The sequence below is a fragment of the Psammomys obesus genome, unplaced genomic scaffold (genome assembly GCF_907164565.1).
Source record: "Psammomys obesus unplaced genomic scaffold, mPsaObe1.curated_primary_1811, whole genome shotgun sequence".
In the NCBI taxonomy this organism is placed as follows: Eukaryota; Metazoa; Chordata; class Mammalia; order Rodentia; family Muridae; genus Psammomys; species Psammomys obesus.
The window spans coordinates 46,802,333-46,819,186 of record NW_026596051.1 but is presented as its reverse complement, the minus strand read 5'-3'; the positions used below and the strand labels follow the sequence as shown (position 1 = coordinate 46,819,186).

General features: G+C 41.8%; 1 protein-coding gene across 5 annotated transcripts in view; it reads left to right on the top strand.

Moving 5' to 3' along the window:
* Rfc1 (replication factor C subunit 1) overlaps window positions 1-16,854 on the top strand; it is a 69,928-nt gene that overhangs the window by 878 nt on the left and 52,196 nt on the right. For all 5 annotated transcript variants that reach the window (XM_055624082.1, XM_055624085.1, XM_055624084.1 and 2 more), the window contains exon 2: window positions 15,302-15,430. In XM_055624082.1, coding sequence (XP_055480057.1) covers window positions 15,302-15,430 — 129 coding nt within the window. The remainder of the gene's footprint in view (window positions 1-15,301; window positions 15,431-16,854) is intronic.

Genomic DNA, 16,854 nt, shown 5'->3' with positions numbered 1-16,854 from the left:
ATATATATATATATATATATATATATATATATATATATATATATATTAAAAGGACAACTGAAGATACTCAGTTAGTCTAGAAGTTATTTAGCAATTATACACATTATTCCTAAGCTTTTCAGAATGCCAGCATTCTAGGGAGAAAAGTGTTATGCCAAATTGGAAAAATTTCAGCTGTTTTCTATTCTGGGGGGCGGGGTAGTGATGGTAGCCACCCAGGGGCAGCCTTTTTATTATTAGGTTAATGTGTGAGTTGTTTGCTTTAAACATCTTCTAGAAATTCATTTAAAGTGCTTTTTCGAAAAAAGACATTTTTATTGTAGTTATGGGTATATGTGTGTCTCTGTGTAGGCACACATGAGTTTGAAGGCCCATGATGGCCTGAATAGGGTGTCAGATTCTCTGAGCCGGAGTTACAGGTGGTTTTGAGCTGCTCTTTGTGGGTGTTAGTAATGGAAGTCCTCTGCAAGAACAGTATACACTCAAAACCACCGTGCCACCTCTCCAGCCCCTCCAATTCATTAAAAAATATTAAAGAGAAAATTACTTAGTTTATGTGTATGAGTGCTTTGTCTGCATGCATGTATGTGAAGCACATGCAGCACCGGGCCCAAGAAAGTCAGGAGGGCATCCAGGAGTCATACACGGCTTTGAACCATCATGTGGGTGCTGGACCCTGAACTCAGGTCTTCTGAAAGAGCAACAAGTGTTCCCAATCACCGGACCATGTCTCAGACCTCCCAGGTGCATTGTTTTATTTTTTATTTTTTGAGACGGGGTCTCTTTATGTAGTCCTGGCTGTCCTAGAGCTTATCATGTAGACCAGGCTGGTATCTAACTCACAGAGATGCTCCTGCCTCTGCCTCATGAGTACTGGGATTAAAGTCATGTGCCATCACTCTCAGCAACAAAGTTCGTTGTTTTGAAGGAAAATTTTGGGTAATAGTATCATGTTATCAGGTTTTGAACGTAGAATATGTATAGATTAGGTTGGTCTGAACTCCCGATCTTCCTGCCTTAACTTTCAGGCATTTTACAGTCCAGTTTTATAGCAGTTAAGATAACCTTTTAAACAGTTTGTCATGCAGCTAATAGGATGATTAGCATTGCAGTTTGTGGAAGGTTGATGAGATTCTGAGTTTTGATGATGGAGAATGGGATAATGGCTTAGTTTAATAGTTAATATTAGTATGCTAATATGCTTAACAATTACCTGGTACAAATAGATTAACTTGTGTGAGTCTTGGCTCAGACTTCCAAGTGCTGGATTACTGGTGTGAACCACCGGACCTAGTAAGTAGATGAATTTCTTGATTTCTGTTTTCTTATTTTCAAAAAGGATGGAGTGAATAATAACTATCTTGAGTAATTTAATGTTAAAAATTATATTTATTTACTTTTTTTGTGTTGTGTATGAGTGTGTCATGGCATAGTTGTAAAGAACCTAAATTCTAGTTGTGGAGAACCTAGAGAACCTAGGTTCAGTTCCCAGCACCCACAGTGCAGCTTATGGCAACCTGACCCTCTTAAGTTAATTTAAAAAATAATGTATTTATTATTATTTTATGTGTGTAAGTGTTTGCCTGCATGTTTGCATTTGTGCCATGTGTGTGCCTGGTGCCTGAAGAGGCTGGAAGAGGGTGCTAGATCTTCTGAAACTGGAGTTATAGGTTCCTATAAGCTGCTATGTGGGTGCTGGGAACCTGAGTCCTGTACAAGACCAGTAAGTTCTGTAAAATACAGGTGTAGTGGTATGCACATGTAACCCTAATGCTGGGGGAGTGAGCTTGGTGGGACCCTGGCGCTCATGGCCAGCCAGCCTCCCTGAATCATTTCCAGGTTCAATGAGAGACGCTGCCTCAAAAAATAAGGAGAGCATTTGCGAAGATACCTTAGCGAGACCTCTGGATTCCATCAGCATGTGCACACGTGTGCACACGTACCCACAAACACAGAAAACATGACATGCACATGCGGAAACCAACAGCTTTCCTTGCAAATAGTGTATGTACAGCTTTGGTTCTAGACCTTGGCATGTAGTAGACATTATATAGTATATAGTTGTCCCAGCTGCTAATAATCTGTGTTTTTTTTTTCCCCACAAAGGACACTAGAAAATTACTTAGGGTTTTTCTTTTTGAGACAGGGTCTTATTGTGTATCTGTGACTAGTCTGGAATTGCTGTGTAGATCTTGAAATGAGAGATACTACTGCCTCTGCCTCTGATGGGATCAAAGGTATGCACCACTATATCCAGTCTTTTTTTTTTAATTTTATAAATGTTTATATGAGCTTTTAAGGGTACAGTAAGCTGGGCATGCTTGTAGTCAGCACTTACAAACAGAGGCAGGAGGACCAGGACTTACAGTTCAGCCTCCATTACATAGTTCCAGGCCAGCCTGCAGTATATGGGACCCTATCTCAGGAAATGAGGGAAAAAAGAGAAGAGGCATGTATGTGGTGCATATGTGCATACACGGACAAAACAGCAAGACACATAAACAGATAAAGTAAATGTTTTGAAAATCAAATATTATATTGGTATTCAATTTACTCCTCCAGCAGTTAGCACAAAAAGAAGCCTAGCAGAACCCCAAAATAAAGTTTCATTTAATGAGTGTTTATTGAACACCTGTACATAAGTTATATTATAGGATAATAGTTCTTAACTTTTGTTTGGGCCACAATTCACTGTGATAAATGTGGTAAGAGTTATGCAAATTTTCTGACCCACAAAAATGCATATGGGTGCATTATACATTATTGTAGGGGCTTTCCCCTCTTCTGAAGCCCATCTATAGACAGAAGATTAACTTTGCTCTGGAAGTTGTTGAACTTGAGGTCTCCAGCTTTTTGACTTTTAATTAAGGTATCAGGATAATAGTCTGTTAAAAATAAAATGGTGCCAAAGCCAGGCATGGTGGCACTCAAGAGGCAGAGGCAGAGCCAGGCGTGGTAGCACACACCTTTAATTCTAGTATTCTGGGAGGCAGAGGCAGGCAGATCTCTGTGAGTTTGAGGCCAGCCTGGTCTACAAAGTGAGTCCAGGACAGCCAGGGCTGTTACACAGATAAACCCTGTCTTGAAAAAGCAAAAAAGCCGTAATTCCAGCACTCTGGGAGGCAGAGGCACACATATCTCTATGAGTTTGAGGCCAGCCTGGTCTACAAAGCAAGTCTAGAACTTGCTAAGGCTACACAAAGAAACCCTGTCTTGAAAAACAAACAAAACAAAACAAAAAAGAGGCAGAGGTAGTTGGAATTTCTGGGTGTTCCAGGCCAGCCTGGACTATGGAGAGAAACCCTGTCTCCCTCCCACCCCCAAAAAGGTCCCAAGACCAGAGATACCCAAATGCAAAAGAATAAAGAGTAAATACTTGGATATCTGTATTTCATACCTGATAGAAAACAGGTATGAAACCAGAAAAGCAAGTAGAGGCCTCATGGGCTAAGTTTTAATACAAATGGAAGAAGCTGTATTGCAGTACAGTCAGCTTTGCTCCAGGGAGAACATAGCTTACTGTGATATGGAAGGTATCTGTAGAGCGGGACAGGGAAGCTCAGACTGCAGACTCTTCAGACACCAAGCAGCACTTCCAGAAGGCTTCCTTTAAGGGAAGGGACTTGGACAGTGGCCCTCCAGAAAAAACAGGCTCAATTCCCAGGACTCTCAAGGCATTGCTGCATGCACATGGTATACAGACATGCATGCAGGCAAACCAGCCGTACATTTTACTGGCTGGATTTAGGTGTCAACAGAGAGGAAGGAGCCTCAGGTGAGGAAATGCCTCGTGAGATCCAGCTGGAAGGCATTTTCTCAGTGATCAATGGGATAGGGCCCAGCCCATTGTGGGCGGTGCCTTACCTGGACTGGTGGTCCTGGGCTCCATAAGAAAGCATGTGAAGCAGACCAGTAAGCAGCACCCCTCCATGTCCTCTGCATCAACTCCTGCCTCCAGGTTCCTGCCCTGTTTGAGTTCCCGTCCTGATTTTCTTCAGTGAGGAGCAGCAGTGTGGAAGTATAAGCCAAACTCTTTCCTTCCCAACTTGCTTTTTGTTTGTGGTGTTTACATGGCAGCAATAAAGACCCTAACTAAGACACATGTTAAAAAAAAAAAAAAAAGACAAAAAAGACTGGTGTGCATTTAGTTCAACCATATGCATATGTTCAATAATTACACTATCTAACTGAAAATGTTGATTAAAAAAAGCACTCATGTAAAATACGTTGATAATTTTTCTTGTGAATTTGGTGGGCATTTAAAATGTTCAATATTTTTCTTTGCTAATTTTAAAATAGAGAAGTAGAACCAGTGTCTATTTTGGCAGCTGCTCTGCAGAGTACTGTGGTCTGTACTTTGCATGAAACCATGTACTCTTCAAAGGTAAGCAAACGCAGTGACATTATTTGTGCCCTCCCTCTGCCTTTTCATGTGTCTTGTCAGTTGGTTAAGCTCCTAATAAGTAGAAAAAGAAAACAATGAGAGCTGGCGTGTGTCTGCCTCAGAGCAAACGTGCATCAGTTTTTGTACTCTGGAGTTTCTGAAGCTGAAGGTCCAATGTTGTATTTCTTTTGGGTTTAGGAGGGTATAGCAAAATATTTTCTTTTTCACCTCTATTTGTTCTAAGAGATTTGAAACCAAGTTGGAAATGTCTTGGTACAGACTAAAACTTAGAAAGTGTACCCCTCTCCATTTTAGTACCCGACCAAGTCTGGTAATTTAGTTTGGTTTGTGTTCATCAAAATTGCATGTGGGTTGCCTGATTTGCAGCACTTTGTTCTAAGTCATCTTGCAGAATTGCCAGTTACCCGGTAAAGAGGGGAACTGCCTCTCTGTTGAGACCGGTTCATCAAGTAGCCCAGGGTGGTCTTGAGTTCCTGTTCCTCCTGCCTCAGATTCCCTAGAACTTGGATTGCAGTGATGACTAGCAATACCCTTATATGTCAGACAGTCTTCAACTTAAATACTTATTTTCATCTGTGTGTGTTTGTGTGCATCTGTGAAGGTCCTATGTGTGAGTTGTCCTTGGAGGCTACTCAGTAGGGATGCTGGGAGCCTGACTCAGGCCCTTTGGAGGAATAGAAAGTGTCTTAACTGGGACCCAATCTTTAATTATGCAGTTTTAAATTTATTTAATTTTCGGTTTTTTGAGAGGGTTTCTCACTATAGTCCTACCATGCATGCCTCAGAGATTTATCTTCCTCTGCTCCCTGAGTGCTGGGATTAAAGGCCTGCACCACCACTGCTGGCCCAATCTTCAATTCTAAAACTTTTGCTAGAGAATGGCTTCTTGGCATTCTCAGTTTCCCAGTCTGTGAATAAGAATCAGGACTAACAACTTCTAGGCTTGTTATGTGGATTAAGCATGTTGACTTTGTCTGTCTACCTAGCTAGCTAGCTACCTACTTACCTACTTATCTACCTACTCACTTATGATGATGGCCTTGAACTGAGAATGATCTTGAACTTCAGTTCCTTCTACTTCCAAGTATTGGTATTACAGGAATGTATCACTAACCCTAGCCACAATTTGTGTGTGTGTGTGTGTGTGTGTGTGTGTGTGTGTGTGTGTGTGTGTACATGCCTGCCAGAGTACATTTGTGGACAGCAGAGGCAATTTGCAGGTGTGGGTCTTGGAAATTGAACTTGGGGTTTCAGGCTGGTGACAAGCACCTTTACCCAATGAGCCATTACACTGGCTCTCCTGCCCTTCCCCCCACTCCCACTCTTTCAGCACTGTAGAGGCCTTACAGATGATAGGCAAGTACTTTTGCCTGAGTTATATCCCAGACCTGTATTCAGTGTGCATGTTTGTTTTTAAATATTTCTGGGGAAAATATAACTCATCAGGTTTATGAAAGCTTAAAAATTACTGGCATGCTGGTTAAAGCTGTTTTGTTTCTTTGGTATTTTGGCATATTTTACTGAATGGGTTACTTGTCCTGACAGTCTGCAAGAGTAGAGGCCGCAGGGACAGGGAGCTGCTCTGGTGTCTGACATATGCTACATTTTTGTAACTCCTCTGGGGTTTGTTGAACAGCCCTTTCACAGGGGTCGCCTAAGACTGTTGGAAAGCACAGATACTTACATTATGGCTCATAACACTAGCAAAATTACAGTTATGAGGTAGTAACAAATAATTTTATGATGAGGGGGTCACCACAACATGAAAATTGTATTAAAGGGTCACAGCATTAGGAAGGTTGAGAACCACTGTTCTATGGGCTAGCGAGATGGCTCAGTGGTTATAAGGACTTGCTGTTCTCGCAGAGAATGCAGATTCAGTTCCCAGTGCCCACGTAGAGAATCAGACCATCCCATAATTTCATTTCCAGGAGCCCCGAGGCCTCTCTTGATCTGCATAGGAAATAGGCTTGTAGTAGTACACACACGCAGGGAAGTGCTCATCGTTACCAAACAAAATAAACTTGTGAAAAGTATTTTCCCATCCTTTCGGTCATTACTTTGTGTCGAAATTAGTAAAACATTTCATGAGTGGGCATGGTGGCTCATGCCTTTAATCTCAGCACCTGGGAGGAAGAGGCAGGCAGGTCTCTGAGTTTGAGGCTGGCCTTGGCTACAGAATGAGTTCCAGGACAGCCAGGGCTACACAGAGAAACCCTGTCTCGAAAAAAAAATTTTTTTTTTCCATTGTTAAGAAGAGCCTGTCAGGAAGATTCAGCAGATCCAATAGGCAGCAGAAGCAGAAATAGTCCCCATTTATCTTCCCTGGCAGGGCTTCATTTTCTAGGCTCAGCTTTTGTTCTCTAAGGACAGACTGAATTGCAGAGACTGATGGAAGCTCTGTGAGAGCAGAGGCTTTCTGTTTTCTCTTCTGTCCTGTGTAGTTTCCTCTGAGCACTAAACATTGACTGATCCAGGCCTGTGCAAAGCTTTTAGCGTGGGTAGCCTGCCTGAGTGAAGGGATCAGTGAGGGACCACAGAGTAGTGAGTGCTCTTCCCTGTACAGTTGTGATGTGTCCTGTGTAATCCTCGCCCTCCCCCACCCCCAAACCTTTTTCAGACCACACTTTAGCACACTAAACACACCTATTTAGCTCATGGTGTCTTCCTCAGGGAAGTGCTTGAGACACTGCCAGACTTTGCTATATCAGTAATGTCAATGGTGTGTGTAGTGATAGTTTTAATTTCTAAAAGAAGATATTTGCTCAGCTAAAAATCAATTTTGAAGGAACAAGAAATGGCTTACTAAAAGTGAAAGTAGTTTTTGTCTTTTATGGTCACATTATTGTAATATGACATGAAAGTAAGGCATATGGATTTTATATAGAAGGTGGTTTTTAAAAATAAGTTCAGAATAATACACAGTGCTAATTTAATATCTTAAAGTGTGTTTCTCTGTGTGTGTGTGTGTGTCTGTGTGTGGGGGTCCAAGTAAGTGCATGAGGAATCCCAAGGAATGTTCCTGATGTCCTATTACTCTCTATTCCATTCTTTCGAGTTAGGGTCTTTCTGAATCCTGAGCTAGCCAGCTCCAGCAGTCCTGTCTTTATGCCCACCCACATTCCAGTGCTGGGGTTACAGATGTGTGCAACCGTGTCTGGCTCTATGTGGGGCTGGAGATTTGAACTAAGGCCCTCATGTTTGGTGAGAGCATGCACTCTTACAGCTGAACTCTCTCTCTCTAGCCTCCTTTACGTTTTCTTAAAACAGAAAGCAACCAAGTAAAGTCATAGCAGAAATCCAACCCTGGGGGAGGGTTTGGGACTGTCTTGCTGTCTAGCCCTTTTGGCTTCAGATGTTAGTCCTCCTACTCTTTCTTCCCCAGTGCTGGGGTTTACATGTGTGTGCCACATGCCCAGCTAACGATTGCTTTAGTGCACATTATATTTATTTTGTTTAGCAATTAGTATGTTCCCTTCCATTGTTTTTTTGTTTTTGTTTTTGTTTTTTTCCAGATAGGGTCTCACTATATAGTCTTTGCTCACCTGGAACTCACCTGGAACCAGGCTGTCCTTGAACTCCCAGAGACCTGCCTGCCCCAAGTGTGCACCACTACCTAAAAGTTGTTTTAAACTTATTTTTATTTTATGTTTATGGATGTTTTTTCCTGCATGTATGTATGTGCACCATGTGAAGCCAGGAGAGGGTATTGGATTCTTTGGAACTGGAGTTACAGGCGGTCCTTAGCCATCATGTAGTTGCTGAGATATTAATGCAGGTCCTCTGGAAGAGCAGCCAGTACTCTTTATCACTGAGCCATCTCTCTATCCCCTTTGAAAGTTTTCAGTTTTTTAAGGGTTCAGCCAGCTAGCTCTGGGCATGGTGGTCCATGCCTTTAATTCCAGCACTTGGGCCACAGAGGTGATGTGTGTGTGTGTGTGTGTGTGTGTGTGTGTGTGTAAGTAATAATGTTGTACCATTCTTGGTAGTGCAGGCTGTAATTGCAGCCACAGGGAGGCTGAGGCTGGAAGACCACAAGGTCAAGCCCTGCTTGAGTACAGAATAAATTCAAGGCCAGCTTGGGCAATTTAGTGAACCTTGTCTCAAAATAAAGATAAGAAATGGGCTGGGACTGTATCTTAGTGGTAGAATACCTGCCTAGTGTGGGCAAGACCTCAGGGTCAAGCCCCAGAACTGTAAAAAGTTGAAAATTGATAGTTCCTATTAGAAATCATGATTTGAATGCATGCCCTTCTAGCAAACTGTTGTAAAATGTTGAGCTGCATTTGGTGCAAGTGTTAGAGATGAGCTCCAAGCATAGTTCTGCTGACGTCATATCCAGGACTCTGCTTTGTGTTGTTTAGACGTCCATTAGATGTTACTGTCAGTAAAGGAGTTGTCAGACAGCCAGATGCTTTTCCTCTAAATTTGATTGAACATTTACAGATGAGATTCATAACCTTTGGTCACTCAGATACTTGTCATATTTACCTATTTTTCTGCCACATTCAGAAGACCACAGTTACTTCTGAATACCTCTTAGCTTTGAGAACTTCTGGGGCCTTCCTGCCATTCCAGGCATGCATGCTCTTTGTATTCCTGGCACTCCTCCAGGAAACCAGCCCAGCATTACTCCAGAAATGCCATGCAGAACACCTGTTCTGAGCGATACCCTTTTAAACCCTTTCTATTCTGTTGTGACTCATTCCTTCACCAAATGTTTACAGTTTTCTGGGCTCCCCTTGAATTTCTCTTTTTGATTGTAGATTTATTATTTTTATATTATGTATATGTGTGTATCTCTGTGTGGGTATGTGCTTGTGAGTTCAGGTGCCTTTTGAGACCAGAAGAGGACCTCTGGTCCTCTGGAGCTAGAGTTCCAGGTGCTTGTGAGCTGCCCTTTGTGAGTGCTGGGAATTGAACTCAGGTCTTTCACAGGAGCAGCACATGCTTAAGCCACTGAGCCCTCTAGCACCTTCCTGAATTTCTGTTTTGTTCTAGCATCCTCACCACAGACCAGGATGAGATTGTAGGCTGCTGCTTCCTAGTAGTCCAGAAAAGTGTGAGCTTTCCTCCTGCTGTAAGGCAGAGTGAATCAGGCTTTGTTTCGGTGGCTCTGTCGCTGCCTTAGATGGCAGCATTCAGTCTCTGTAATTTGGTGAGGACAGTTGATTCTCCTAGGATACTAAATGGCCAAGTCGGGTTTAACTTGATGGCAACTGTGAAGACGGCAGTGGTGCTCCTATGACAGCCCCTTTTCAGTAGCCTTACCCCATCTTGTTTATCTCTGCATTTTCCATTTCTATGGGTGTTACCTACCTGTGTGCTGTAGACTAAGCTAGCCTTGAATTGCTTTGATAGCTGATGCTGACGTTGGATTCATGATCCTCCTCTGGTCCACCTTCAGACTGCTAGGGATTGCAGTTGTGCGTCCCAGGCTAAGTGCCATTTTCTTTCCCTCCTTCCCTTCCTTTCCCTCCCTCCCCATTACCCCTCCTCATTTCCTTCTTTTCCTTCCTCCTTCCCTTCTCCTTTCTTCCTTCCTTCTTTTCTTCCTTCCTTTTCCTTCCTTCCTGAGACAAGGTCTCTATTATGTAGCTCTGGCTGTCCTAGAAGTCATTGTGTCAGTCAGGATGGCCCCAAAATGATAAAAGGTGTGTACCACCATAGCCAGCCATCTTTCCATTTCTTGAGGAGCTTCTTTGTCTAGTCATGTACATACATTTTCATGAAGGCTTAAAGGTGCCTTGCTTGTTTTGCTGCATATTGGCAGGCTTTGCTGGGTGTCTGTTTGGGAGAGAAGGAGAGAGGCAGAGGGCCTGGTTCAAGAGGCTGCGGCCCAAAGTGTTGTAAAAACACATCTTCCATCATTTTCACTGTATATAAATGAGTCTCTCTGAGCCCATGTGTGAAGGCCTAATCACCTGTGTGCACATTAAATAGACACTCATCTGGAGAGTCCGAGTCTTTTGGGTAGAACCTAAGAAGTGTCTCCAAGCTTAAATTTAGATGCCCATCACCTGATGCACCTGTTAGTCATGGTAAGGCCTGGTTTAGGTGTTGTTCCTGGGGTCCTGTGCCAGGTGGTTCTGGTACTCTCATAGCCTTATGATTACAATTGTCTTCACACAGGATTGTGTTTAATTCTTTATATACACACTTATCTCCAATGGAGTGTCATGAGCGCTTTTTTTCTCATAAAGGTGTGCTCAGTTTTGCATCTTGAGTCCCTGACACTGTGCCTTCCTCTGAGTGTATAAGATTAAATGGGTCAAGGAAAGATTGCTTATGGTAGGGAATGTCTGTTTTGCACAGTTCTTAGAGTGAGTAGGTAGTCAGAGTCAAGTTGAAGGTTGGAGATGGAAGACCGGATTTCATTTCAGAGGTGTTAGATGTGCCACCTGGAATTGTCAGGAGGATTTTTGGTTTGTTTGTTTTATTTTTTTTCCAGACAGGGTTTCTCTGTAGCCCTGGTTGTCCTGGAACTCACTTTGTAGAACAGGCTGGCCTCAAACTCAGAGATCTACTTGCCTCTGCCTGCCAAGTGCTGGGATCAAAGGCATGCGCCACCAATGCCTGGCTTTCAGAAAGATCTTGTGAAGCAACTGACATCTTGAGGAGACTAAGGGACAGAAAAATGAAGTAACTCATTCAAACTGTCCTTTTAGTCAGTGTCAAATATGTCAAGACCTGTGTTTGTCTTATCCATTCTACTTCCTCATTTAAGATAGGGATATTTCTAATTTTATTTGCCCTGTCTCACAAGAGACATAAATCTATGTCCAGTTGCTGTAAGATATGAAAAAATTACTTATTTTTGCTTATTTTTAGTTATCTCAGCTAAAATCTAACTTTTGTGAGTTTTGCCTGAATTTTATGTTTTGCTTGAATTTCCCTGTTTTTTTTTTAAAGTAATAATCACCAAAGAAAAAGGTGGAGGGGAAGTTACATTTAGTTGCTTCCTTCTCCTTCCCAACCCTTTTTTTCTGCCTGGAATTCACTGTGTAGACCAGGCTGGCCTCAAATTCATAGAGATCTGCTTGCCTCTGCCTCCCAAGTGCTGGAATCACAGATGTGTGCTACTATGCTCAGCTCCTTTATACTTTCTTAAGATTAAAAAAAAAAAATTTGCCTGTGTGTATATCTGTGTGTGTGTACATGAGAGTCAGTGACCTCGGGCCAGAAGAGGGTTGGACCCACTGAAGCTAGAGTTATAGGCAGTTCTGAGCCGGAAGTGTGGAATCCAAACTCGGCTCCTCTGCAAGGTGGCCTGTGCCTTTTCACCCCATCATTCCTTTTAGCAATGCCATTATTGGGAGAGAAGGTATGTGCGTGTTTTGTTGGTATTTACATTTCTTTTCTAGTTTGCTTCTTATTAGCTTTGATTCCATTTTCTGTTTGGTTGTCTTTTATTGGTTTGTAGAAGCCCATTTATATTTTCTTATTGTAGATATTTTTGTTTCATTCTTCTGTAGTCAAAATTCTTAATTTGTTTGAAGCAGGGGCTTGCTTCTATAGTGCAAACTGGCTTGAACTGGTCTTCCTGCTTCCCCTCCCTGAGGGCCGTCACATCCGCTTTTCTGTAGTGCTAGGGCAGGACCCAGGCCTTCCTGCCTAGTAGGCGGGCTCTCCACTCTCTAAACCACGTGTCCAGCCCCTTCTGTCTTTAAGACAGGCACTTACTATGTCATAGTGGCTGGCCTTAACCTCACAATTCTGTGCCTCAGCCTTCTGAGTGAGATGACCATGCTTGGTGAGCATCACCACGCTTGGCAGATCTGCCTTTATGGACGTTTGACCTCATAATAGTCTGCTTAGAAGGTCTTGCCGTTGTCAACATTGTAAAAGTAAATAAAAAAATAATTTTTTTTTCTTGGGTTGGCTAGATTAGTTATTGTGTAAAGGCACTTGCTGCCAAGCCTGATGACCTGAGTCTGATTTCCTAAAACCCATGTAGTGCAAGGAGAGAACTGACTCCTGAAAGTTGTTCTTTGACCTCCACAGATATGTGGCCATGTACGTACATATACACACAGAATAAACAAATGTAAAAAAAAATTCCTTTTTTTCACTCACTACTCAGCAGAACGTTCACGGGCAGACGAGAGAGGGGCTTGACATTTTATTTGGAGTAAGACTCAGTTTGTTCTGCAGATATTAAGGCTTCGAGGACCTGGAATACTAGACAGAAGCTGCTGCTCAGGAGAATGAGGGGATACCGCCATCTCTAAGCTCATTAGCTGGCTGCTCACCTTGCGTGTTTATGCCTTACTGTAGAGATATGTGGTGTTGAATAGCTTCCATTCTAGTAAATTTTTTTTTTCCAGAGTGTAGGTTTTTAGTATATATTGGGATAGAGCTGGGGTTTGTGATTTCTTCACCTTTGTGCTGCCGTCAGTATAGGGATTGAAGAGTAGGGTGGAGTACGGAGAAAGGAAGAGAAGGAATGTGGAAAGAGGGTAGAGAGCCGCTGAGCGCAGGGCAGACTTGCCTGCACATGCGTGTCAGTGCTGCCAGTTGTTGCATTCCCTGAACAATTGGCTCCTTTAGTCTGTGATGTAAAACAGAGTTGAAGAACAGGACCGTCATTACCGTAGTTTTGTTTGTTTGTTTGTTTTTCACATTTTGTTTCTTTTTGTACATGTATGCCATGGTTTAGGTGTGGAAGTTGGAGGATAGCTTGTGGGAATTACTTCTCTCCAGGGAGTGAACCCAGGTCCTTGGGCAGACAGCAAGTGCCCTTTACCCTCCAAGCCATTTTGCTTGCTCCCTTGCTCCCTAATTACTAATTTAGGGTTTTTGCTATCTTTGTGGCGTCATCTGCATTATCTCTGCCCTTTTCTCTTTTTCTTTCATTTGTATGTGTTTAATTTAAGTAATCCTCGCTGTTAGGGTGAAGAATCTCTGTATAATTTTAAAAAGTGAGATTGATTAGAAACTGTCATTTCCTCCAGAAGCAATAAAGTAGTCAGCCTCAAGCTCAGTTCTTGGCAGGTTGTACATATGACTGTGACTTTATTGTTCTATTCTTCACCACCTGACACAAATGTCCTGAATTTCATAGCCAAGGGCTGTATGCTTGTTTTATTCACTTTTAAATTTTATTATTATTATTATTATTAATAATATTGTGTATTTCTGTGTGTGTGGGAGAGAATGAGATATGTTTATGTAGGTGTACATACATCACATACATGTGGAGGTCAGAGGGTAACTTTCAGGAGTCAGTTCTCTCGTCCACCTCTGCTTGGGTCCCAGAGACTGAACTTAGCTTTGCTTGCTGAGCCATCACATTGGCTCTCTATGTATGTATGTATGCATGCATGCATGTATTTGTTTGTTTGTTTTTGAAACAGAGTATTTTGTATCCCAGACTAGTCTGAAACTTGCTGTGTATCCAAGGCTAGTCCTGAACTCCTGATGCACCAGCCTCTACTTCCTGATGACAGGCACCAGCCTGGCAGCAATACTTTTTAAACTTAGATTTACTTAATAAATTAGAACTTTTTATATACCGGGAACTCTGGAAAGGAAGACATGAAATCCTATGTCTTTGCTTAATAAGCAGTTTAAAAAGGGGACATTTCAATGATGTGAGTGGATAGTAGCTCAGAAATGGAGACGTTTTTGCTGAGCCACAATGATAATAGATGTTTAAGCTTTACAACAGATTGAGATACTAATGAATTATCCGAGATCACACAAGTAGAATGCACTAGGGCACAGATTCAAACCCAGGCTTCTCGATGGTAAGGTCTGTTCACTTTTCTTTGTACTGTGGTTTCTTCACAACTAAATTAGGGGAAGGTGGGGAGCTGGGAGTGGTGGTGCACACCCGTAAGGGCAGCACTGGAGGATGAGGGCGGAAGCAGGTAGATCTCTTAGGAGCTGGAGGTCAGCCTGGCCTACAGAGGCTCACAACAAAATAAAAACAAAACAAAAAGGAAAGGTATGGAAAATATATATGTAAATGATAAGGAAACTGGGTGCTTTGTTTTTTTTTTTTTTTGAGGCAAGATTTCTTTGTGTAACTGTGGCTATGCTGGATTCTTTGTAGACTAGGCTGGCCCTGAACGCACAATAATCCACCTGCCTCCCTGAGTGCTGGAATCAAGGTGTGTGCTACCACACCTAGCTGAGTGCTTTTAATGTTGTTATATTGTGAACATTTTTGATTAATTTAAATTCTATAGTTTAGCTCAGGGTTGCATAATGAAAGAGTATATTACAATAGGTACCAGGCACTCTATTTCTTTAGAGTTTTTAATCATGTAGAGAAAAATATTTTTTTGAGAATGATCCCAGTTGTGAGAGTTGTTTTCTCAAAATGAAGTGTAAATTTGTGGCTGTGGGTGATGCTGAACTGTGTCTTCTCATCTGCCTGGGATGATGGGATTTGTATGTGCATGCATTTTCAATCACTATCTGTTACTTGACTGTTTATAACTGTGCTTTCATTGTCAAAAACAATTCTTTAAAACCATTTTGTTTTGTCTTGTTTTCAAGACAGGGTTTCTCTGTGTAGCCCTGGGGGTACTGGACTCTCTTTGTAGACCAGACCAGGCTGGCCTCGAACTCACAGAGATCCATTTTCCTCTGCCTCCCTGAGCACATGCACCACTGTGCCAGGCTACCAGGGAGGAATTTTACTTGTTTATTTTTGCCTTGCTTTTGGTTACATTCTGAGAATTAATATCTCTTTGCATTAGAAAAATTATTTTTAATTCAGGTAATTTTATAAGGTGGCTTTATTTATAAGAAGGGCCCTGCTGAATACAGATGATCTTGCTTTGGAGAGATGACTGTGGTTAGGTCAATAGGGTATGGTTGTCTCAGTAGTGACTGAGATTAGGATGTTATATACTTATATTTACATGTCTCCTCTTCTATTTTTAGGACATTCGGAAATTCTTTGGGGTTATACCAAGTGGAAAAAAGCCTTTAAATGAGACAGTAAAGAAGAATGAGAAAACCAAACCTTCAGAGGGAACTGTCAAAGGAAAGAAAGGAGTAAAGGAAGCCAAGGTCAGTTTCCACATCAAGTTTGTAACTGTGAGATGACCAGTGAGCTCAGCTCCTGACCTTGTATCATTGAATAAGAGATTTCAGTTCAGTTAACAGAGGGGAAGGAAGTTTATTACTGATGTATCTAATGGTATAGCTTGCTGTGTTTAGTCCTGTTGTCCCCTCCCCCTTTCCTCCTGTTTTAGTTGTTAAAACTTGACATTTTGGGCTGGAGAGTTGGCTCAGTGATTTAGAGCCCTGGCTGTTCTTCTAAAGTCCAGCTTTGATTCCTAGCACCCACGTGGTGGCTCACAAACATTTGTGACTCCACTTAGCATGTTTTGCATGCACTAATGGGGTGGGGGTGTCAGTTGTGAGCTGCCATGTGGGTACTGGGATTTGAACCCAGGTCCTCTGGAAGAGAAGTCAGTGCTCTTAACCGCTGAGCCATCTCTCCAGCCCCCTCTTTAGGGTTCTTTTTTCTTTGAGGCTTCAGGTGACAGTTGCTTGGTTGTTTGAAACCAAAATGTTCTCCCTGCCTTTTGAAGGTGAAGAGTCAGTCCTAAGGATCTCTTAGGATTAATCTTATTGGCCTAGCTATGTAATATAAGAAGTCAGGCAGGAGAATTTGTTTTCTACTGTTTTTATCTTCTTTAGTTGAAATTGGCAGTGTGTCTGCATGTATTAATACTCTTCAGTAATAGTTCAAATACACCCTTAATACTTTCTTCAGAATATCCTGTCTCAGTTTTACAATGTGGACAGTCTAATAATTTTCCAAGTCATCAAGTTATGGTTAATTTTTGGTTAGAAGTACTTTAGTTCACTTTTCTTTAGTTCACCAACTTTACCCTAAGTTGTCAGAACTTGTACCTTTAACATTGTTTCAGAATCTCTAACTCAACACTGAATTTTTCTTGTTTTTCATAGAGCATTAGAACACAGCCAAGTTCTTTATCTAAAAGTAATTTATGTTTATGTATATATTTTATATGTATGAGTGTTTTAACTGTATGTATGTGTATGTACCACTGTGTGTCTGCTGCTTGCAGAGGCCAGAAGAGAACTTTGGATCCCTTGCAGCTGGAGTTATAGATGATTGTGAGCCACCATTTGGGTGTTGGGAGTTGCCACATCCTATGCAAGAGCAACAGAAACAGTTGTTCTAAGTTGCTGAACCATCTCTAGTCCATATCCAAATTCATTCATTCTCTCTGGGACAGGGTCTCACACTGTAGTTCTGTTTGACTTAAAACTCCCTTTATACACCATCCTGGCCTCTAACTTAGAGGGATTGCCTGCTTCCATTTTCTAAGTGCTGGGATCAAAAGCATGCACCATCAGCCTTTATCTTTATAAATTTCTTTATCTTTTTCTTTTTCCTCTTCCTCCTCCTCTTTTCTTTCTTTCTTTCTTTCTTTCTTTCTTTCTTTCTTTCTTTCTTT